At 42.7% G+C, this 24,749-nt stretch overlaps 1 protein-coding gene across 1 annotated transcript in view; it reads left to right on the top strand.

The window, feature by feature from the left end:
- The first annotated feature begins 11,758 nt into the window (after positions 1 to 11,758).
- Positions 11,759 to 24,749, top strand: part of ETFA (electron transfer flavoprotein subunit alpha) — an 89,697-nt gene continuing 76,706 nt past the window's right edge. Inside the window, exon 1 of the mRNA XM_032624328.1 lies at positions 11,759 to 11,921. Within this exon, the coding sequence (XP_032480219.1) occupies positions 11,883 to 11,921 (39 nt within the window). The 5' untranslated portion in view covers positions 11,759 to 11,882. The remainder of the gene's footprint in view (positions 11,922 to 24,749) is intronic.

Raw genomic sequence — 24,749 nt, 5'->3', positions numbered from 1 at the left:
AATGTCTGAAAAGATAGTTTTGGAAAATAACCTTGTTTGCTGGGCTGTGGATACCATCAGTTTGCCTAGTATGCCTTTTTCTCACAGACAATTATAATGGCTGTCTTTACTTCCGCTAGGATCCTTAACAGAAATTCTCAGGCTCTAAACAAAATTGCAGTCATCCAACTTGTAATAGTCACTCTTAGGGAGAGTTTCCCTACTTTCCCTAGCGGGAATTACCTCGATCATGGCTATACCTCTGATTAGCAAGATCTCCTTTTGTGAAGTTTCTGTTTGTTTCTTTCTTTTTCTTGAGGGAAAAACACATTTCTTGAGCACTTACTATGGGTCTCTTGAATGAGAGTCGTGGGGGGCGAGGACAATGTCTATTTTATATCTCCTGAGCCTAGAAGGGCTGTTGAATTCGTGGTGTTCAGGTATGCCTTCTGGGTACTCTATCTATAGGTGGTACCCAGCCTCCACCATGGCCTCCAGTGATCCCTGCCTCCTGTTCTAGTCACCCTGGCACAGTCCTCTGCCATAGTGTAACAGGGTTGGTTAGTGTGACCAGTAGAATATGGCAGTCATGATGGTATGTCACCATCGAGTTTAGGTTATAAAAGACTGCAGCTTATGTTTTGGTATCTCTGTCTCCATCTTAATCTCTGATCACTGCCTTTGGGAGAAGCCATATGGATAGGTCCCCACGGTGAGGAACTGAAGCCTCCTGCCAACAGCCACATGAGTGAGCTTAGAGGCAAATCCTCTGATCCCATTTAAGTCTACTGAGACTGCATCCCTGGCCAATAGTTGGAATGCAATCTTGTGAGAGATTCTAAGCTAGAACCACCCGGCTAAAGCACTCAATTTCTAGTACTCTGAAACTGTGTGAGATAAAAAACATTGTTTCAAGCTGTTAAATTTGGAGGTAATTTGTTACACAGCAATAGATAACTAATAACTAATTGATAATAATAAATAACATAAAATCCCACACATTTCTCAACAAAACTCTATGAAAGAGGCATTAACAGCACTCTTTACCAATGAAGACACAAAGGATCCATGAAATTAAAGAATTTGTCTAAGACACCTCAGCTAAAAGTGGGAAAAAATGGATACAAATCCAGGCAAGACACGCGCTATCTCTCAGAGAACAAAAAGCCGTATTTCTCTTGCCCAAATAATCTTACCCTGAAAGTCTGTCACTTTGTTATCATTTGCGATTTCAACATCTGGTAATAATAAGAGCAGTGATTATTAAAAATATACCAAAAGAAGCAGTTTGCATAACCCATAAATGTTTGAGGTTTCACGGTCATGACTTTCAAATAGAGAAATGACAACGCATGGGAAGGAACAGATACGTTGAAAGGAGAATCTGAAAGTGGCACAGTTAAAATAATTTGCAGGTAATTTTAGCACCAAGAAAGAAGTCCCGTTGCCAGACACTGCTAAAAAGGGCGGTCCATTTCCATGTGCTGTATTTAGAAAGGCAGAATGTCATTGCAGAATAATTGTTTGTTGGGAACACGGGTGAGCCTTGAAACTGTGAAGCAGGTTTTAAGAACACAGGCCCGGGCTTCCCTGGTGGCGCAGTGGTTGAGAGTCTGCCTGCCGATGCAGGAGACACGGGTTCGGGTTCGTGCCTCGGTCCGGAAAAATCCCACATGCCACGGAGCAGCTGGGCCCATGAGTCATGGCCGCTGAGCCTGCGCGTCCGGAACCTGTGCTACACAACGGGAGAGGCCACAACACTGAGAGGCCCCGCGTACAGCAAAAAAAGAATATGAAGTTTTTTTTTTTTAATCTAAATTTATTTATTTTTGGCTGCGTTGGGTCTTCGTTGCTGCGTGCAGGTTTTCTCTAGCTGCGGCGAGCGGGGGCTACTCTTCCTTGTGGTGCACAGGCTTCTCATTACGGTGGCTTCTCTTGCTGCGGAGCACGGGCTCTAGGCGCGCGGGCTTCAGTAGTTCTGGCACGTGGGCTCAGTAGTTGTGGTTCGCGGGCTTTAAAGCGCAGGCTCAGTAGTTGTGGCGCACAGGCTTAGTTGCTCTGCGACATGTGGGATCTTCCCAGGCCAGGGCTCGAACCTGTGTCCCCTGCATGCAGGCAGATTCTTAACCACTACGCCACTAGGGAAGTCCTGAAGTTTCTTTTGGAAGTGATGAAAATCTTCTAAAATTGACTGTGGCTTGTATGCTAAAAATAATTTATTTATATACATGAAATGGGTGAATTGTATGGCACATAATTATATCTCAATAAAGGTGTTGTTAAAATTAAACAAAAAGAGCAAATGCCAGAAAGATGAGGAAGAGGGAGAGATGGCCTGGAGAGGCAGGCCAGGCGGTCTGAGAAGGCTTCATAGCAAGTAAGCTCATCTGTTCATTCATTTGTTCATTCACAAAGTATGTACTGAGTCCTGACACGCCCCAGATATTGTTCTAGGGGCAAGGGATACAACAGGGAATAGAACAAAGCCCTTGCTCCGAAAAATAAAACATAATTAGAAGATGGAGAAAATGGAGATGGAACTACCTGGTGGTGGTCAGAAAAAGTCTCTCCCAGGAGGCAGTACTTAAGCTGAGACCTGAATGAAAAGTGGGAGCAAACTGAGCAGAAGGTCTAGAGGAAAGGCATTCCAAACAGAGGGAACAGCACGTGCAAAGTCCTCAAGGCAGGAGTGTGCTCATGTGTTTGAGGAAGAGTAGAGAGACAGAGTACCTGAAGTGGAAGGAGAGAGAGGAAATAAATAGGAGAGCCAAGCAGGGGCCAGATCAGGGAGGGATTTGCAGCCATGGCAAGAGCTTTGGAGTTTCTCCCCAGCACGATGGAAGGGTTTGAATGGGGTGGTGTAATGTGATTTACGTTTTAAGAGGATCACTAATCGTTCTGAGTATAGTCTGTGAAGGCAAGAGCAGAGACTCAGAGGCTAGTTAGGAGGCTGCTTCAATAACCCCAGGGAGAGATGACAGTGGCTAGACTAGAGTGGGAGCAGAAGGCTAGAGCCACCAGGATTTGCTGGTGGATTGAATGTAGGATGTGGGTCAGATTACAGAATGAAATGTTTCAGTTTATGTTTGCATCAATATCCTGATTGTAAATTGTATCAGCAGAGGGTTCAGTCTGGTGACCTGCTGTATGTGTGTGTGGATGTGTTTTAATCAACTTTACTGAGGTGAAATTCACATATAATGAAATTCACCAATTTTAAATATACAGTTTGTTGAGTTTTGATAAATGTACATAACCGTTGATATATATACCACAATCATGATACGGAACACTTTCATCTCCATAGAAAGTTTCCTCATGCGCATTTGCCATCAATCTCCACCCTCCATTCCAGCTCCTGGAAACCACTGATCAGCTTTTTGTCCCTTCAGTTTTGCCTTTTACAGACTGTCATATAAATGGAATCGTATGTCTTTTGTGTTTGGCTTCTGTCACTTAGCATGCTTTTGATATTTATTCATGTTGTGTGTATCAGTAGTATGTACCCTTTTTATTGTTTTACAGTGGAATACAATGGATCATGCTTAGCTTGGGCTGCCATAACAAAATGCCACAGATGAGGGGCTCAAACAACAGAAATATATTTTCTCACAGTTCTGGAAGTCCAAGATCAGGGTGCCAGCATGGTAGGGTTCTGGTAATCCCGGCTTGCAGACACTGCCTTCTCTCTCTGTCCTCAAATGTGGGAGAGAGGAAGGGTGCAGTAATCCCATCACTGGGTCCCCACCCTCATGACCTCCTCTGAACCTTATTATCTCCCAAAGTCCCCATCTTCAAATACTACCACATTGGGGGGTAGGGCTTCAATACATAAATTTGGAGGGAATACAGTTCAGTCCACAGCACAATGGACTACAATAGACCACGATTTGTTAACTCATTCACCAGTTAATAGGCATTTGGGTCATTTCCAGTTTGGGGCTATGATAATGAGCTGTTGTAAACATTCGAGTACAATTTCAATCTAGGCCCTGAGCTAAAAATCACAATAAAACCTTATCACTGCTAAACCGTCAAACTGCTATGTAGTAGCACAAGTTCAGCTTCTCTTTCTGAGCAAAAAAATCACAGAACTGATAAGAGTCCATGAGAGTGAATGAATTTCACTGCTGACACTGAGACAATGAAAAATGATAGATTCAAAATATTTTCAAGGAAATAGCTGCTGACAAATAACACAATGAATAACTACAGGCTTTACACACCTTACATTTTCACAAGTTTTTAAATTTGTCTAAGCCTTTTTCTGCTTCACACATATTTTTGCCACCATTGGCTTAGCGGATTCCACTTCAGGTTGTACTGATTTGTGTTTTCTCACCTTCTTAGGGACTAGTTCTCACCTTCTTAGGGACTATTCACGGAGGGCAATTCGACAGTAACTTCAAACTTAGCATTGACTCCTTGAATAAACAAGACTAACCAGGCATTATTGGTAACATCTGTTAACTCATCAAAAGCCACAGAAAACTACTTGAAATAATTTACCTTGATTTTTAATTGATTATTGATGTTGCTTTTCATGTCCTCATTTCTTCTACCCCCCCCCCCCAAATCTAATCATAGTAAACAAGTTAATTTTCTCTGGACACATTTTGTCAGCTGCTGCAATCAAGCCCAATTTAATTAAATCACCATCAGTAAAAAGGCTTTCCTTGTTTGGCTAACAAATGAGCCAATCGGAAATTTACTTTGGTTGCAGCTTTGTTTTCAGTCTTTACATTTGTGAAGAAATTCTGATGTAATGAGCTATTCAGTTTCAAAGATCACAGATGATACATTCCAGTTTTAATTTTCTAATTTTTCTGATGGTTGTTCTCCTACGGGTTGACAATAATGGTCAGCGTTTAGTCTGTGAATGTTGATATATACTGTATTGTTTTAGCATGGCAATGGTGTTATTGCATAATAATCACAGTGCTTTCCCACTTATTCAATAACAGAATAATTCACATTCCATGGCATTGTTGTTCAGGCCTACATATCTTCCCAGCTTCTCCTTCTGCCCCATTCTGCTTCTCTCATCCTTTACAGAGGTGTGAATCTTAAGGGCATCCCCCCAATAGTCATCAGGTACTTTAAACTTGTCTCAGAGCCAGCTTCCAATAGAAACAGGAGTATGGGAGCGGTCTGAGAAAGCAGGTGATGAGATAGGGATTTGGAGCTGTATTACTCTTTGCTAGACCAGCACTGAGGACCCCCTCACTGCCGGTAGCTGGAGTACAGATAGCCCTTCACATAAAGTGGTGGTTCAATTGTTACAGCTTTCATTGGTGGTGAATTGGGATGATTTGCCTGTGGAAGGGAATATGCTAGGCATTTGAGAGGTACAGGGTAAATAGTAACTACAAGACAATGGCATTGGGTGGCAATTGCTAAGCTCCACTGATGCCCTAGAGAAAAATATAAAAGACTAGGAGTGATTAACGAGCAATTGAAAACCATGTGTAAAAGTCAGAGGGCCTCCTTGGCAGCATACAATGAAGCGACATTTAAGGATCTAAAGGAATCCCGTCATTTTTCCATTCAGTTCATCAGTATTGTCCCTGCAGAAACCAGACTAAACCTAGAGGATGACAGTGGACTAGCTCAAACTCACCCAAGTACGAGCCCTATTGCAGCCACCACACCAGTTTGGGTATCTTGGCTAGAGCAAATGAACACAGCCTCAGGTACGTTTTATGTGGATATTGATTTGGTGAATAAGTCCTTTCCTATCCCTATGAGGAAAGTGGATCAGACACAGTATGCATTCATATGGAACATCAACATTATACATTTACAGTTTTGCTCCAGAGCTATGTTAACTTTCAACTTCTGTAGTAAGACAGACTGAAGAGATCAAGACCATTCAGACATCCTGCAAAACATCACATCCTGATCTGTTACAACAAAGACATCATATTAACTCAGTCAGATGGACAAAAAGGTGGCTAGCACATTAGAAGCCTTGGTCTGACACATGTACTCCAGAGGGTGGGAGATAAATTCTATAAGGGCGCAGGGGCCGATAACATCAGTAAGATGTTTAGGGGTCCAGAGTCAGGGGAATGCCACACAACCCATCCAAAGAAAGAGGTAAATTATTGTACCTCCTACCATGAATAAGGGAGCATAACGCCTGGCAGTCCGCTTTGGATTCTTGGCATGGTATATTTCACACCTGGACATATTGCTCTGGCCCATAAACCAGGTGACACAAAAGGCTGTCAGCTTTAATGCAGCTCAGGGCAGAAAAAGGTTATACAGCAGGTCCAGGCTCTAGTCCCAGCAGTCCTGCTATTAGGCCATTTATGTTTCCATAGCTGGTATTAGTGCTATCAGTTGTAGAAGAGATGCTGTGTGAAGTTTATGGCAACCTCCACTGGGAATCGCAAAATAGGCCCTTGCCCCTGGAGCAAGGCCATGCCACCTACAGCAGAGGTTTATGTGCCTTTTGCAAAAAGGAAGCTGGTGTAACCACACCAAGTCACCATATGTCAGAAACCACCCATCCTAAGCTGGGTTCTATCAAACCCACCAAGTCATAATATCAGGTAGGCAGCAGCAATCTGTCCTAGGATGGAAGTGGTACATCTGGAATTGAGCACAAGTAGGACCAGAGAGCAGAGCGAGTTGCCTGAGCAGGCAGCCCAGACCCCATGTTATAGCAGCACCCATCCTAGTTCACACTTACTGCTCTGTGTAGGATCCCTCACAACCAGCAGACAAGAGGAAGAAAATCCTGTATATGGTTTATGGAGAGTTGGTTCAGTATGTGAGTTCAAACTGAAAATGGATGTCCGTTGCATTGTAGCCCCACTCTGGGGTGACCTTGAAAGTAGTGGTGAAGGAAACTCTTCTTAGTGGGCTGAGCTTCAGGAGGTGCACCTGGTCATCCACATTGTGTGGACAGAGAGGTGCCCCAAGGTTAGAATATATAGGAGCTCAGGGGTGGTGATGAATGGCCTACATGGCTTAGTAGGGGCCTGGAAGAAGAAAGATTGGAGGATTAGGCTCAAAGAGGTCTGGGATAGAGACACAAGGATGGATGGGTGTGTGGATGTTGGCACCAAGTATGAAAGTATTTGTATCACATGTTAACACCCACCAGCAAGCATTCACCATGAAAGAGGCACTAAGTAACCAAGAAGACAAAACATCACTTGGCCAGATGACCTCAGCCAGCCTCTGCTGTCAGCTACCCAGTGCTGGCACTAAGGGTACATGAATGAAGCGGCCACAGTGACAGCAAGAGAAGCTAGTATGAACCTAGTAGCACGGGCTCCCGCTTAAGAAGGCTGTTCTAGCTACTGCTGCTGCTGAATGAGCCAGCAATATGGTACCATTCCTCCAGGACACCAACTGGCCATGTGGTGACATGTTGAACTACATTGAACCCCTTCCACCCTGGAAGAACCATGATGCATCCAGATAGGAATTAACACATATTCAGGGTACTGTTTACCTTTCCTGCCCCCAAGACCTTAGCCAGCACCACTATCTGAGGGCTTATCAAGTATTTGATTCACCAGCATGGGATCCTACATAACATCATGTCAAACCCGGGACCTAATTTATTGCAGTGGAGGTGCAGGAATGAGTCTGTGATCACAGGAGTCACTGATCCAGTCACACACTCTACCACCCCAAAGCTGCTGGCCTGATAGGGCATCAGAATGACCTCCTGAAGGCCCACTTGAAGCACCAGCTTGGAGGCAATACTTTATGAGGATGGGGTTCATCCTCCAGGATGCCATGTGCATCTTGAATCAAAGACCTTTATATGGTGCTGTGTCCCCAGCAGGAAGAACACATGGATCCAGGAACCAAAGGGTGGAAGCAGGAGGGGCCTACTTTACCATCACTCTCAGTGAGCACTTGAGGAGATTGGGCTTCCAGACCTCACAGCTCTGGGCTCTGCAGGGTTAGAGGTCTTTGACTCCAAACTGGGACTCTTCCACCAAAGGACACGGTAAGAGTCCCACTGAAGTATTTAGCTACAGATGCCACCTGGGCATTTTGGGCACCTTGTATGCAGGGACGAAGAGGAGACATCATCTTGGCCAAGAGTGATCCACTTGGGTGCTTCTTAGTACTCTCTTGCCCACTTGTGATGATAAATGGACAAGTACAACAACCCTGGCCTAAGAAGGGCCTGGTGGTCAAGGGCTCAGATCAGCAGATAAACCACTGAGCCCAGAGGAGGTGCCAGCTGATGGTAAGGGGAGCTTAGCATGGCTGACGAGGAAGGAGTGTGGCCCCCCAAGAGAGTTGCAGCAGCTGGGGCTGTAGTTCATCCCACTAACTCTCCTCTTTTAAGTTTTCACCAGGAATCCTGGAGAAACTGCTCCTGAAACTGGCCTGTGAAGAGGAAAGAGGTGAGGTGAGCTCTTTTTCCAAAGAGACTGGAGTAAGTCTTCAGGGCTTGACTGTGGCAACTCCTTACTCCCTCTCCCCACCCTCTCTTACTCCCTTTTCTCTTTGGACAAACATTTCTACAAACACTCACTAAACATGAACCAGATAATAAAAATCACGGGGTCTTGCCATCAGAGCAGCTCATAACTGAGGGGGAAAAACAGACACCCAAGTATCTACAGGGAAATCCCTCTAAGTTAGACGTTTTCGTACACACGTTTTGGTGGTTGTTGACCTGCATGTGAATATAGAACTCCCCACCACTCCCCGGCGAAGTCCCAAGGGGCGTCCCCTCTGAGCTCATGCGCAGGTCTGGTCAGTTATCATAGACCTGGGCAGTTTTCTGCCTCATCCTCGGCTCTGTCTCGGCTCTGCCAGGAACCACCCTGTCTCCGTTGGCATCGCGCCTCTGCTGGGCACAGCTGCTGCTGATTCACCGGAGGCTGGGTGGTGCCAAAGCTGCCCAGTGGGAGATGGAGGTGGGGAGGGGGTGGGGAAGCTCCTCTCCTCTTTTGTGTTCTGCTTTGTCATGGGTGGGGAGGCAGAGGAAGAGGTGGCTTTGTGGACCACTTTTTTACATCGTTTTTACTAAAATACCCCTTTCAGTTTTTACTTAAAGCACGCTTCCCTCTTCTTTCCACTTCCATAGGACTATGAGTCCAACTGGGAAACTGGGTTGGGAGGCAAACACAGTGATATACGGAATACTAAACGGCCCCTCCCACATGCAGACTCACTGAGGGGGTCCCGAGCCCCAGCCCACCACGTGGGCGCAGACATAGTCTAAGTGGATGTAACGTATGCTCAATTTATGGTCACAGAACCAGGAGAGTGAAGAAGAGGAAAGGGTTCGTTCATCCTAGAGGGGCGGGGAAAGCCTCACAGAAGAAATGTCATGCGCTGAGTGTTAAATGTGGAGCAGAGGCCTGCTGAGTGGGGAAGGGAATTCCAGACAGAGGCAAGAGCAAAAGCCAAGCACAGGGCCCTTCGAGTGTTTGTTGGCTCAGAGTTCTTGCTCCAGGGAATTTACATTCCCGTGCAGGGAGATTAGCAAGAAACACAAATGAATAGAAATGTGCATCCTGTCAGGTGGTGATAAATGCCAAGAAGGAAAGTCAAAGGAGCCGACTGAGAGTGCGGAAGGAGGGGGGCTCTTTTACGTAGGGTGGCCAAGGTCGAGCTTTCTGAAAATGTGGCTTTTGAACAGAGACCTGAATGAAGTGAGAAAAAGAGGCACGTGGGTCCCCAGGGGAGAGCATTTCAGGCAGAGGGAACAACGGGAGTGCAAAGGCCAGAGATGGGAGCTGCCTGGTGTGTACAAGGAGCTGCGAGGTCTGTTGGGGTATAGTGACAGAGCGGGCAGTGGCAGAAGAGGGCTTTGAGCAGAGGACACAACCAGTCTGCTGTTTGGAGAGGAAACTTCAGGAGGCACAGGTATAAACAGAAAGACCAGTCAGGAGGTTCCTTCCATGATCCAGGGGAGGGATGATAAGGGCCTGAGGGGAGGTGGTAGTGGTGGAGGAATGAAGACATGTTGGTGGAAGTTGTTGGATTCTGGACATCTTTTGAAGGTAGAGCCAGTGGGATTTGTTGGTAGACTCGACAAGGATCGAAAGGTAGATGGTTACAAAATTGGGAAGTGAGACAATTTCTGAGTGTATCACTCCCCTGCTTAAAGTCCAGACTCTTTAGCAAGTCACTCATTGATTTGTGGATCCATCCAACAAACACTGATTGAATGCCTCCTGTGAGCCAGGCACTGTGCAAGGTGTGAAGACACATTAATAAAAAAAGTAGGATAGACTCTGCCTTTACGGGTCTTACAGTCAGATGGGTGAGACAGACGAGTAACCAGGCCGTTACAACCAATGTGGCAATTGCCGCTATATACAGGTGAAGTACAGGCAGAAATAGGGGCATGTGGAGGAGAGGTCTAATTCAGAGTTACTGGGGGGAGGAAAGTCCAAGCTGAAATGTCAAGAATGAATAAGTATTAAACAGTTGAAGGAGTAAAGGGGAGAGGGAGGGGGAAGAGAGTGGGGAGGCAGAAGGAATAGGGCGTTGGAGGATGTGGAGGAAATTCTGTATGGCCATGGGAGATGGAAAGGGGGTAAAAGAGGAAGGAAGAGATCAGCTCCCACAGGGCTTCTACATCACGTTAAGGGGTTTGCATTTTATCCTAAAATCAGTGGGCAGCCATTGAAGTGTATTATTCAACAGGGGAGTAACATCACCAGTTTGCTCTTTTGAAAGAGCCCTTTGGTTGCAGTGGGAGATGGATTGAAGACTGGAAACTGGGAGAAGAGTAAAGAAGCAACTGCAGCAGTGCAAACACAGAGCGTGGTAGGGAGTCCTGGATGGATTTGAGAGCTGTTCTGGGAGTGGAATCGCTAGAATTTAGTGACTCATAGGATAGGGAAGAAAGGAAGAAACAAGTCAAGTATGACCCCCAGGTTTTTGGCTTGAGCAGCTGGGTGGAGGTGGAAAGCATTCCCTGAGAAAGGGCATACAGGAGGAGAATAAAGTCTGGAAGGGAACGCCCAGTCAGTTGTGGATATGTGGGTCTGAGGTGTTGAGGAACATCCTGAGGAGATGCCCAGTAGGCAGGTGGATAAGCTGATCCAAGGGTCAGAAGAGATTTGGCAGTCAAGAGCACTGAAGCCAGGGTGTGTGGGTGGGCCTGTCCCGGGATAGGAAGAGTGGGGAGAGAAGAGGGCTAGGGTGGGGCCGCATGTTACTCCCTCATTCAAGACCTTTCCCAATCTGCGTCCTTCTACAGGCAGCACACAGCATCCTGCCCCTTGTCCTTGGACCTGCCTGTCATGTTCCTTCCCTGTTTGTGCTCCAGAGGTTCCTCCTTCTAGAACCCAGCTCAAATATCACCAATTCCAGGAATCCCTCCTCCCATAATAGTAATGATAGGTTTACTCGTATGTTTCCTCCAGAGTTTGGTGAGGTCAACATTTTATGCATACTTTTATTATATTCCCCTGACCTGGAAAATGTATTTAGCACATTGCAGGGGTTAACATTGATATCCGTGAGCAAATGAACAGGCAGAAGAATGATTAGAGTGAGAGAGGTGAACTTCGTCTAGAGGTCTGGGAAGCCAGGACAGTGACGTCATCAGCTCAGTGGGAAAGTTCAGTCTAACAAGCGTTGCACACTGGGGCTGGCAGACAGTCTGGGCTACGGTCAGCGGCAGTTTGACCGCCTTGCCCGTGCCTTTCTTTAGCCTGGCTTCCCCCTACGTCTCCCAGTTAAAAGCCTCACCTTTGCCCCACTCCAAAGTCCAGCCCCTAACTTTCCGCCGGCCCCATTGGCTGCGCGACCGCCCAATGGGCAGGCAGAAACCGCGGGCTTGCTCTCCTCGCCTGGGAGTCCGCTCTCGTTCCCGAGTCTCGCGAGCGTTACGGTGACTCGCGGAGGCGGTGCAGTTGGGTACGTTCACGGCTAGTGTGAAGCGAACGGGTGCAGTGACCATGTTCCGAGCGGTGGTTCCTGGGCAGTTCCGGCGGGCGGTGAGTCCGGGCGGGAAGGGTCGAGCCCGGTGACGGTCCAGCCTCGATCTGCTGTCCCTGTGAAGGTCTGAGCGAAGGTCACCGCCACCCCCGGACCTGACTGGCCCTCGCGCTGGCAGGCCCAGCCCGGCCTGGGGCTCGGGCTCAAAGTTCTGGGGCCTGCCCTTGCCTCCTTTCGGGCCGCCAGGTGGGGGTCGAGGTCAGAGGTCAGAGTACTGAACCTGCGCTCCCGCTGCCCCTCCTCTTCCCCGTCTTCTTCCCAGCCCCTCTCCCAGCCTCCAGCACTGACAGGCCGCAAGTTTCTCCACCTTTGACGGGGAGCGAGCAGCTGAGTCCCCGGGGAATCTTTCCCCGAGGGAGGAAAATGTCGCCGCCGGCATGTCCTCTTGGAAAAAGTTTAAAACCTGAATTCAGCTTGGAAGGTGACGTTTCTGGAAGAATTAAACATTTTCCCTGGATGCATTGCGGCTCTTCGAATCCACTCACTGTCAAGTGCTGGGGCGAGCGAGGGGCAATGTGGTTTTGGAAACTTGCTCTGCTCTCTGGCTAATGGGGCAGTGCTGCGTTTAGGTGATTGTGCTGACAGCTGTAGCCAATTTTGAAAGGCAGGCGTCTTTTTACTGCAAGCTGACCTGCTTTTAAACCAGCAGATTGCTGGTTAAATAGCTAGGGAACGATATTGGTAGCGGTAAGTTTTTGATGCTTTCATTAGTTACAAATCATGAGTTTACCACATTTTGCTATTGTGAGAAAGACTGATAGAAAATATGTGTTTGTCCTAATGCTATGGGACAGTAGTATTTGGAGATTGACAATTACGAGTCAAGTAAAAATTTCTATTGTAGATTCTGTAGATACTCTGATGGTTAAGTGACAAGATTGCTAAACTTGAGTCAGAAACTTTCCTGACATTTTGTACTTTTTCTACAATTTTTCCTGTGCATGCATGTTTTCATACCCACCGCTGGGATTTTCTCCCTGAAACATAGTTGGCAGTATTTCTAGATATCTGTAGGCCCTTTTCTTATGTATTCTTGTTCCCTTAAAAAAAAAAAATCCCAACCCTGCCCGCCCCCCCAATACACTCAAAGTTCAAACCCACATCCTTCAGGTCAGTGTTCAGTCTTCCCCAGAAATTTTCCTCAGATGACTCAGACATAAACAAGTTAAAGTCATGGATTTGGGAAAGTTCCAGGTATCAGAGCCAGATTCTTACCTATACAGTAATTGGAAGGTAGTTATGTGGACAGGTTAGAAGTCTGGCATAAGTGAAATAGTTGTGGAGGGGGAATTTAGGACTCAGTTATTTTGTAGCACTAACAGAAAAAAATGGAATGACTAGCTTAAGTCATTATAAACACTGCCAATATACATAGGCAGTATTTCCAAATCTTTGCTGTGGTTTGCCAAAGACTTTGACCTTGACTTTATTTTCAGAGTTTGAAGTCATGCTGAGTAGCTCCTCTTAAGTCATTAAGAACATTTGAGAGATTTGAATTTCAAGGGTATAGGAAAACAGCGGGAACACTTGTAAAATGGATACATAAATACACATACATATTTAACTTTAAAAATTTAGAAATTTCAAGCTTACAGAAAAGTTGCAAGAATAGTACAAAGAATTCTCAAAACGCTTTGCTGAGTTTCACCGAAACTCTTTGCTGAGTTTCACCGGCTATTAACAGTTTGGCACATTTGCTTTCTTTCCTCATATATACATATTACTTTTCTGATATAATATGTATGTTGCAGACATGCTCTATACTCCTAAATAATTCAGTATATGTTCTATGAACAAGGAGGTTCATCTTTCATTATCACAGTTTAATTGGCAAAATCAGCAAGTTTAACAATGATACAATACTATTATCTGATCTGTAGATATTACTCAAGTATTACCAATTGTTACTCATTTGTAGCAGTATTTTTTTATTGTTGTTTTTTAGTTGAAGTATAGTTGATTTACAGTGTGTTAATTTGTGCAGTACAGCAAAGTGATTCATTTATATATGTGTGTGTACACATTCTTTTTTATATTCTTTTCCATTATGGTTTATCTCAGGATACTGAATACAGTTCCCTGTGCTGTACAATAGGACCTTGTTGTTTATCCATTCTCTATGTAATAGTTTGCATCTGTAGCAGTATTTCTTATTCTGGTCTAGGACACTCTGGGATCATGCCTTGCATTTAGTTCTCATGTCTCTTCAGTGTTTGTTAGAAAACTCCTCAGCCTTTCTTTGGCTTTGATGGCATTGGCATTTTTGAAGAGTACAGGCCTTCTATTTTGTTGACTGTCCCCCGATTTAGGTTTGTCTGGTGTTTCCTCCGATTAGTTTCAGGTTATGTACTGGCAGGAGTATCACAGAAGTGGTATTGTGTTCTCAGTGCATCATATTAGGAGGCTCATAATGTTGGTTTATCCCATTATTGGTGATGTTAATTACTTGGCCAAAGTGTTCAGCAGGTTTCTCCACTATCAAATTACTACTCATCTGTTCCTGATTTTTAACTAATTTGTGGAGAGATACATTGAAACTATGTAACTCTTCTGTTTCTCATCAGACTTTCACCCATTAGCCATATCTGTTGATGATTCTTGCCTGAGAAATGAGTACTGTGATGTAAAATAGCGATTTTTCTAATTTCATCATTCCTTCTACTTTTTAAAAAATTAATCAATTTTATTTTATTTTTGGCTGCGTTGGGTCTTCGTTGCTGCACGCGGTCTTTCTCTAGTTGTGGCGAGCGGGGGCTGCTCTTCGTTTTCATGAGCGGGCTTCTCATTGCGGTGGCTTCTCTTGTTGCAGAGCTTGGGCTCTAGGCATGCGGGCTTCAGTAGTTGTGGCACGTGGGCTCAGTAGTTGTGGCTCGTGGGCTCTATAGCGCAGGCTCAGTAGTTGTGGCGCACGGGCTTAGTGGCTCCACGGCATGTGGGATCTTCCCAGACAAGGGCTCAAACCTGTGTCCCCTGGCAGGCGGATTCTTAACCACTGCGCCACCAGAGAAGTCCATTCCTTCTACTTTTATTAGCTTTGTATAATTATAAGAAAGAACATTTTCTTCTTGCTTATTGATGTATTTATTTATGGACCTTACTTCATTCAGTAGGTTACTTCATCCATTACTACTCTTAAATGTTTTGGTGCTCAAGTTGTCCCAGATTTCTAAAGTGCAAGTCCCTCAGTCTGGCTCCTGTTTACTTATATTTATGATACCGTAAAGTCAAAATGAGTTATCTGAATCCCCACTCTTGCAATTTAAATAAATTGTTCTGTAGCTAACCATGAGTAAATTCAGGAAGATATGTTTCTACAAAACCACATTTTTAATAATAGATTTATCTATTAAAAGATTAAACTGTTAACATCATAATGTGAATATAGCTAACACTATTAAACTGTACATTTAAAAATGATTAAGATGGTAAATTTATTGCAACTAGTGAAAAAAGATACCTTAAACTGTTAGAATGTCTAACACTATTAAACTGTACATTTAAAAATGGTTAAGACGGTAAATTTATCGCAACTAGTGAAAATAAAAGAGATACCTTAAACTGTTAGAATGTAAGCCAAATGACTCGCATTTGGTATCTAAATTCCATTTTCATTTTGATTTATCTGTGGCCTTGAGCAAAGTCTCTTGGTGAGGGGGGGGTGGTCCTCAATGTTATCTGTTAATGAAAGTGTTTTCCATCTACAGTAAAGAGCTGGGGAACACAGTAAGAGGAAAATAGGTAGTTAACGTTCTTGCAGGGTTATTGATTTGAATTATTAGTATTATTTTACTCATTTGCATTTGAAATTGATTTGTTGACTAAGATACCAAAGAGATGTTTTACATGGAGAGTGAAGCAACACTTTTCAAGGTTATTTGAGTCTTCCTGTTACTATATTCATTGCCAGACAGGAGGCGTATCTACCTTGATTCAGAAGCTATGAAACTGGTATGAAGGAACATGACATTTTTCAGAGTCCCCGGTCTATCATTGATGAATGAGATTGAACTCTGTAATTCACATGCAATTTTTAATTTCTTTTGAAAGAAGAAAGCCAAGTTTGATGTGGTACTAAAACATTTATTGCATAAGGGGAATTCCGTAAAATTATGCTTCCTGCCAACGTGTCTACTTAAGGGTCTTGTCTGTTTTTAAAGTGAAGTAAATTGACTGTGTTTTTAATAATATAATCAATGTCATATGACATTTCTAGTCATGATTAAAAGCTATCATATTTTATTACTAAGGAGGTTAAAGTACAGAAATGTAATATACATTTTTAAATTACAAAATACATGTTAAAATAGGGATGGGTAACTTTAATTATATATTTATCTTTTTCGGTAGAAGTTGGAAAGATTTTATAGTTTGTTCCTGCTTTTTAATTTTTGAGTTAAGCAAAACGACCCCCACCCCCTTACCATTACCCCACTTAGTTTTCAAAAGTGGGGGAGGTAGATTAAACTTATTCTTACTACTTTAGGTTTTGAGTGGGTTTGTACAGTAGGGAGTTAGAGTCCAACTTTTTTTTTCCTTCTAACACCTGTGGTAGTTTACTACCTGAACATACAGTTGAAGGCACAGCAGGAGCACCTGAGCAGTGAATCTCCTTTGTTGCTCCTGAAAACACTGAAAAGCAAAAACAGTGTCAAAACTGTTAAGGTTGAATAAGAGAAGGACCAAAATGTGTTCACTGGACTTAGCTATCCCAGGTTGTTGGTGACTTTGAAGAGACTGGATTCAGTGTTGTGGTGGAAGTGAAAGCTGGTTTGCTGTGAGTAAAGGAGAAAGAGTGAGGTGAGGCAGCAGAGTTTATGCTTAAGGACGTTGTTTTCAAGAAGTCTGGCTCTGAAAGGGTGGAGAGAGGATGATGACCCCTTTAATCCTATCTTCAAGAATGCTGTCTCATTAAGGCCAGTCAACTTAACAAGGGTATGTGGCAGGTATGCAGAAGAAAACTTCACATTTTACTGATGGGAACTAAGTCTAGTTAGTAGTCTAGATAAGTTCTGTAAAAGTATGATGGGGTATTTCTTTAGTGATTTAGCAAGTTTGCGTACTGTTCTTGGTAGATACACATATTAACTGCTTAGATAATTAAGTTATCAATGAGAGAAAAACGGTTGCTTTTTTAGATTTTGATCATTTAGGGGGAAACTTTTCAGTTAGTCGCTAAACATTCATTGAATGCCCACTATGTGTCACGCTCAAAGATAGATACTGAGTTCACAGTGGAGGATGAGACAGACCTAATCCCTGCCCACATGGTGCAAACAGACTGGGAGAGACAAATATTGAACACATTATTTTAAGTGTGATCATTGTGACGGAAAGGTGTATAGGGTGTTTGGGGAATATGTAATTGGGGAGAGGATTAATCTAGTTAGGGGGCTAGAGAAACCTGTGAAATTACTTTGTAAACTAAGGTGCTTTACCACTGTTGTTATTGGCTGATGAAGTAATAGTAAGGGTGAAGGATTTTCTTTAGATAAGAAGGCCACTTCATTCTTGAGTTTTGGCTATCTTAAATCACCTGTTTACCATTGTTTTAATTCTGTACATATTGTATGTGTTCTTATTTGATCATATCTTGCTTTTTTTTAAAACATGGCGTTATTTCCAGGGTTGAATTAGAAATAAAAGAATGCGTCAGTCGTGTTAGTTTGATTATTCTTAAAAAAACCCCAAAAAACCACCCAAAGTCTGTGGCCCCCTTGCTTCAGTTCTGGACAACTCTGAAGGGCCATCCTAGTTCCAGGGTTCCTTGTGAGATCAGCCGAGAGCTTTGTAGTGACTGCACTGCAAATATTGCAGTTCAGCTTCTTCCACTGCCTGGTTCTATTTCCTTGATGCCTCCTGAGTGTCGTTCTCAAGAGTACTCCCCAATGAACTTCTTGCACACCCACACACACAAAAGGAAGATCTAAGTGTAAGGTGGCAACAAACATTTATAATCCTTAAGCATTCACTGTATGTAATTAAATAACTTCTTACCTGTGAATCTGGAATGGTCCTAGCTATGTTCATTCTCAGGAGAATCAAGAAAACAGTTATTTGCATCATTTTCTGTGGTTCAAATGAATAACCTTGAGGAGTAACTAATCTAGAGTCTTAAAATTGTTTTTTTATAGCTCAGTGTATAAAGTAGAAGTTTAAAAGGATGTTTTTAAAGCAACAGAAGATTTTTTAAAAATAGACTTTATTTTTTGGAGCAGTTTTAGGTTCATAGCAAAATTGAGCAGAAAGTACAGAGCATTCCCATATTACCCCTTCTTCCCTCCCTCACTATCAACGTCCTGCACCAGAGTGGTACATTTGTTACAATTGAAAAACCTACAGTGACACATCATTATCATCCAAAATCCATAGTTTACGTTAGTGTTCACTCTTGGTGTTATACATTCTGTGGGTTTTGACAAATGTACGGTGATAAGTATCCACTGTTATAGTATACAAAATAGTTTAATTGCCCTAAAATCCTCTGTGCTCTTCCCTTTCCCTGCCAACCTCTGGCAACTACTGATCTTTTTCCTGTCTCCATAGCTCTTCCTTTCCAGCATGTCACATTGTTCAAACCGTATAGTATGTAGCATTTTCAGACTGTCTTCTTTCACTTAGTAATATGCATTTACAGTTCCTCCATGCCTTTTCATGGTCTGATGGCTCTTTTTTTTATTTTAAAGCATTGACTAGTACTCCATTTGCTGAGTGGTACCACAGTTTATCCGTTCACCTACTGAAGGACTTTTTTTTTTTTAATTAAATAGGTTGCACTGGACCTTAGTTGTGGCTGATGGGCTCCTTCGTTGTGGCTCGAGGGCTCCTTAGTTGTGGCATGCGAACTTTTAGTTGCGGCATGCATGTGGGATCTAGTTCCCTGACTAGGGATCAAACTTGTGCCCCCGTGTTGGGAGTGCGGAGTCTTAACCACTGTGCCACCAGGGAAGTCCCCTGAAGGACGTTTTGATTGCTACTAAGTTTTGGCAATTACGAATAAAGCTTTCATAGATATCCGTGTGCAGGTTTTTCTGTGGACATAAGTTTTGTTTTGGCCACACCACACAGCATGTGGGATCTTAGTTCCCTGACCAGGGATGGAACCCATCCCCTTACAGTGGAAGTCCAGAAGAGTCTTAACTGCTGGACCACCAGGGAAGTCCCATTGTGTGGGTGTAAGTTTTCAGCTCATTTGGGTAAATACCAAAGAGTGTGACTGCTGGATTGTATGGCAAGAGTATGTTTAGTTTTGTGAGAAAACGCCAAACTGTCTTCCAAAGTGGCTGTACCATTTTGAATTTACACCAGAGTTCCTATTACTTCATATCCTCACCAACATTTGGTGTTGTCAGTGTTTTGGATTTTCACCATTCTAATAGATGTGTAGTGGTATCTCATTCTTGTTTTAATTTGCAGTTCCCTAATGACATATGATGTAGAGCATCTTTACGTGTGCTTATTTACCGTCTGTATATTTTCTTTGGTGAGGTGTCTATTCAGAACTTTTGCCCATATTTAAATCAGTTTGTTTCTTATTGTTGAGTTTTAAGAGTTCTTTGTGTGTTTTAGATAACAGTCCTTTATCAGATATTTTTTTTGCAAATATTTTCTCCCAATCTGTGGCTTGTTATCCTTTTGATGAAGAAGTTTTTAGAAGCAATTTTCAACTCATTTATTAGACATCTACTCTGTGCTAGACATTGAAGTAGAAGCTGGGGCTGTAGCGGTAAGAAGACCAGACATGACCTCTGTACTCAAAATCAAGAAGGGAAGACAAAGTAATCAGGTGCGTGTAGTCAAGTGCTGTAATGAAGTCGATTCAGGGTACTGTGTTGGTGCTAGGAAAGTTAACCAGTTGGAGGAGATCCAGGAAGCTTTCATGCTAACTTTTATTGAGCATTTATTATGTTCCAGGAACTATCCCAAGAGCTTTATTTTACAATTACTAATTTAATCCTTCCCAACAACTCTGAGATTATTACTGTTGTTATCATCATCTACATTTTATGATCTGGGAACTGAGGCACAAAGAAGTAATGATGGAGGTGGGATTTAAACCCAGGCAGGAATTCCCTGGCTGTCCAGTGGATCAGACTCTGCACTTTCACTGCCCGGACCCAGGATTGATCATTGGTTGGGGAACTAAGATCCTGCAGGCCGCACAGTGCAGCCAGAAAATTTAAAAACAAAAACAAAAAACAAGAACAGGCAGGGGAGCTCTAGCGCCTGTACTCTTTACCACAGCACTGTACTAAAGTTTCTTGGAGGGGTTGGCATTTAAGCAGAAAATCTAAGGGTGATTGGAAGCTAATCCGGTAATAGAGGAAGAGGTCCTTAAGTCAGAGGGAACAATGTGAGGACAGGCTAAAGGTCAGAAAGAGCAGGGCAAGTTCAAGTATCCGAAAGTAAGTTATAAATAGAGCAAAAGATATATGGCTAGGGAGGTAGATCAGGCCATAGAATAAATGCCTGGTAAGCCAATCTAAGGAGTCTAGTTTACCATATCCTAAGGAGGCAGGAAGCAGTTGACTTGTTTGAGCAGGAGAATAACGTTGGATTTTTATAATTTAAAGATCACTGAGAGAAATGGATTGGAGGGGAGCAAAGTTGGTTTGGGAGTCAGTTAGAGTAATAAGAGAGGGTTAATGGCCTGCACTAGGTAGTGGAATTAAAGATGGAGAGAAGTGAGTGGAGTTAGGAGATACTATATTTAGAAGGAAGAATTGTTACAGCTTTAGTGGTTGATTGGCTGTGAGAGTTGAGGAAAAAACCCAGATATGACTCTCAGATCATGGTTTGGGCAACTTGTTAGGGGATGGTGCATCCCCTGAAGAACTCCAGAGAAGCAGTATGGGAGGGGACTGGAGGATCAAGGGAAAGATGAGTTAAGATTTGGATTTGCTGAGTTGATGAGTGATTGATGAGTCAAGTTAAGCAATTGGATATGCAGGTGTAACCTAATTATATAGGTCTAGCACTTAGGAGAGAGATTTGATACCTCTATCTCTGTCTGTATATCTGTCATTTTTATATAGATGATAAATTATAAATTAAGCAATGGAAGTAAGAATGGACTAGTCAGTAATTTCAAACATTTTGAGAGAAGAAGTAAGCATGAAAAGTATTTGTTGGTAATTTTGGTGAGTGCAGAAGCCAGGATACAAGTACAGTAGTTGAGGTGTGTATGAGAGATGAGGAATTAGCTGGAGTGAAAGGTGGGATAATGGATTTTAAATTTTGGGTTTCATTAAAATTGGGAGAGCTTCAAACATGTTTTAAAGTTGACGGGAAGGAGCCCAGGAAAAGGGAGAGGTGGGAGAGGTTGGAAATGTTACTGAGAGGTGATTACAGAATGAAGTGTTTGACTAGATTTGAGAGGATGGAATCCAGAGTCCAGACGAAGGGATCAGATCTAGGAGGAAGGACCTGCAGCAGCTTCTACTGTGATAGAGCAGGGGTGGGAATTTCTGTGTTGGATATCAGGAAGGGGAAGCAGTTCTCTTCTGATGGCTTCAGTTTTCATTGCAAAGTAAGAAGTGAGGCTTTCTTCTGAGAGTAAGGAGCAGACTATGTTGGCAGTTTGAAAAATGTCAGAAGGGGATATTGGAAATAGTTGCTGTGGAGAGTGAGTGAGAGTGCCAACAAGGATGTCATAGTAACATTGCCAGGCAGAGGGCCCAGATAAGGTTGATGACCAAGAATATATGGTGGCACTGGTCTGCATGAATTAATTTTAATTTAAGTAGCAGTGTTTTGAAGAGATTGAGATTCTTTTCTGAGCAGCTATCTTACTGATTTCAATAGTTACCTTCAGATGTTTAAGATTTGGCTCCTTTTTTCCCCATAAAAGAGAGGGCCCTAAAGTCTACAGATGCAATGAATGGGTCATAAGATAATGAAATGACTTTCATTTAAAAACCTTTTCAGTAATGGGACCTGTATTTTTTTTTTTTGCGGTACGCGGGCCTCTCACTATTGTGGCCTGTCCCGTTGCGGAGCACAGGCTCCGGATGCGCAGGCTCAGCGGCCGTGGCTCATGGGCCCAGCCGCTCTGCGGCATGTGGGATCTTCCCGGACCGGGGCACAAACCTGTGTCCCCTGCATCGGCAGGCGGACTCTCAACCACTGCGCCACCAGGGAAGCCCGGGACCTGTATTTTTTGTATCTTTTGTGATATTCTATACCACTTCTATTTAAAATAGGATTTTAGGGTTACAGAATTTTTAGAGCTGGAAAAGAGGCCTTTGATATCATCTTTTTGTTTCTTTTTGACCAGTGCTATTTTTTTTTTTAAACAAGAGAATATTTGCTAAGTGAAACATTACAGGAATGACCCATATATAAAACAGCTAAAAATGATGGTGCTTTGATGAGAGCTGGTAATTAAAAACCCCAAATCTGGAGTCCAACTACCTGGACTTTAACCTGGCTCTGTTTCTTAGCTATGTAGCCACTAAGCTCCAATTCCCTCATCTGTAAACTCAGGATAATAATGGTACCTACATCATAGAGGTTTCTTGAATTTTAAATACAATTTTATCTTAGTACAGGGCTCTATAATATTAGTTTGGTTAATTTGGTTAAAGCAAAGCTGGGGACCATTCTGGCAGCCCTACCTGCCTGGTTCTCACTTTATTCTATGCGGTCGTTCCTGAGGTGCCTCCCTGGATGGAGTATAGTCTGGAAACCATTGATCTAGTTTGTCTCCTTCAATTTGAAGATGAAGAAACTGGGCTCTGGAGTGAGGAATAACATTTTAAAGGTCACAGACCAGTTTTTTCTGCTGTAGGCTACACACAGCTGTTATTGCTGAATTAAGCTACATAACCATGTTTAGATGCTGCAGCTTCTCTTTAGGTGGTATCTGAGAAATAGAAGATGGAACATTGAATTAGAAGAAAGTGTAGTATTAAAAAAACTATAAAGGAGTCAATTGATAAAGTAATATGGAGTGCCTTATGATATATGTAGTACTTAGTAAAGATTGATCAGATAGACGGACTGAGTAGTTTCTTATGTATATTCTTTTGTTGTTTATTCTTATAAATTTAATTTTGAATAGTCTTTTCGAAAGAATATGCAGTGATCCCTTGGAAGTTCTAAAAGGCTTGACAATTCCTTAGGACACTACCTAATTTATCTTATGTTAGAACTATAATTTATAGCAAATATGGGCCTTTTGCCACCAAATCTTGGATTTATTCTTTAAATGGTGATGAAAAGCTCATAATTTTTATGGCAAATGATGTGTGAAGCATAATCAAAAATATGGTGTCTGATATATATTGGTAATAAATAGTTTGTTACTGGCAATTCTTGTGAAATGTGATTTAAATCATAAATTATGCCATTGGGTCCTAATTACAAAGTTCTTTACAAGATATTGTGCTCTTCTGATTAAAAAAGAAGTACCGTATAATTCTACAGATGTATATTGGAAACAATATTGTTCTAGACTATGGGGATACAAAAGTGAACAGGCATGGTGTTTGTCTTCTAAGAACTTTCATGCCATCCCAGGAATTGTGAATTGTTGTGAATTGCTACAACTTTTCTGGAGAACAGTTTGCATCAATCTGTATTAAAAGCCTTGAAAATGTGTCTATCTCTTGATCTAACACTCCTAGGAATTTGTCATAAGAAGAGAATCTTAAGAAGTGCATAAAGATTTCTAACCTTAACCATAAAGAATTTCACCTCTCGTGAGAAGGCAATTTTTTTTTATCGTAAAGAAGGAAAAGTTATACAAACAGCGACTTGATTTGGCAAAAACAAAAGTCTCATTTTCTCCCCTTTTCTTGCTCCCTTTGAGTGAACAGAAAGGGAGGGAAAAAGACAAGAAATGCTATCCATTGATACACAATGCAGCAATTTCTTCCTCTGGCATATTCTTCAGTGCTGTCCTCTTCCTCTTTCCATCCTCATTCTGTGGCTCTGGAAGCATTTCTGCCCCTGAAGGCTTGCCTTGGAGTCTCTGGCCCCCAGCTCTGGGATTAGGTTCATCAAGGATAGAGGGGCTTTAGGGGGCTGAGGAGAAGGAAGGGGTTGCAGTGGTAGAAGTAGGAGGCTTAGAGGAAGAAGGGCCTATTTTGTTGAAGGTTGCACAGAATCTGACTTAGTCATCCGTGGAAGCAGAGCAGGTAGAGTAACTTGGCTAAGTTTCAGCCAAAAAGGTCTTACTGGACTAAAAGGAACTCTTATCTGTTGAGGATAAGTGCAGAGCTTTGGCTATGAGGTTGCTCGTCTCTGCATTGTTTATAATAATAAAAAATTACTAATAACCCAAATGATTATGGAAACTAGTTGAACTGATATGCTCATATATTAATAAAAAGGTGAAGAATATAGCAATTGATACACACAATAGAGTAAACAAAAAAATATGTATTTTGTCAATTTAGTTGTGCAACCAGCATTATAGTCCTGTATGTACCTGGCTTCCCTTCATTCATACCCTCTTTGTAAATTTTAAGCTCTGGGTACATTTTATACTCTGCTTTGTTCACTCCAACTCCAGATCTGAAGATTATTGCTGAATTTAAAGCCACAGAACCATGACATTTGATCATCAGTGCCCCTTTTTCTCATTTCTCATTGCCGTTTTCCACAAGGATAGTTCCCAAATTTTTCTCCTTTCCTCGTGCCTGTGGTATGCTTCCTTATCCTTTCACATGATAGGAATACCTAAACTTCCTTCCATTCTTCCTCTTGATTCTCTGCTTCATGATCGGCAGCTGCCAACATTTTGGCTCTCTTCATTAATTGAAAACTTATAATTGTATGTGAACAAGTCTTATAATTGTATGTGAACAAGTCTTAATTTCTCTTGA

Source organism: Phocoena sinus, chromosome 2 (assembly GCF_008692025.1).
Source record: "Phocoena sinus isolate mPhoSin1 chromosome 2, mPhoSin1.pri, whole genome shotgun sequence".
In the NCBI taxonomy this organism is placed as follows: domain Eukaryota; kingdom Metazoa; phylum Chordata; class Mammalia; order Artiodactyla; family Phocoenidae; genus Phocoena; species Phocoena sinus.
This window is presented reverse-complemented; position numbering and strand designations above follow the sequence as displayed.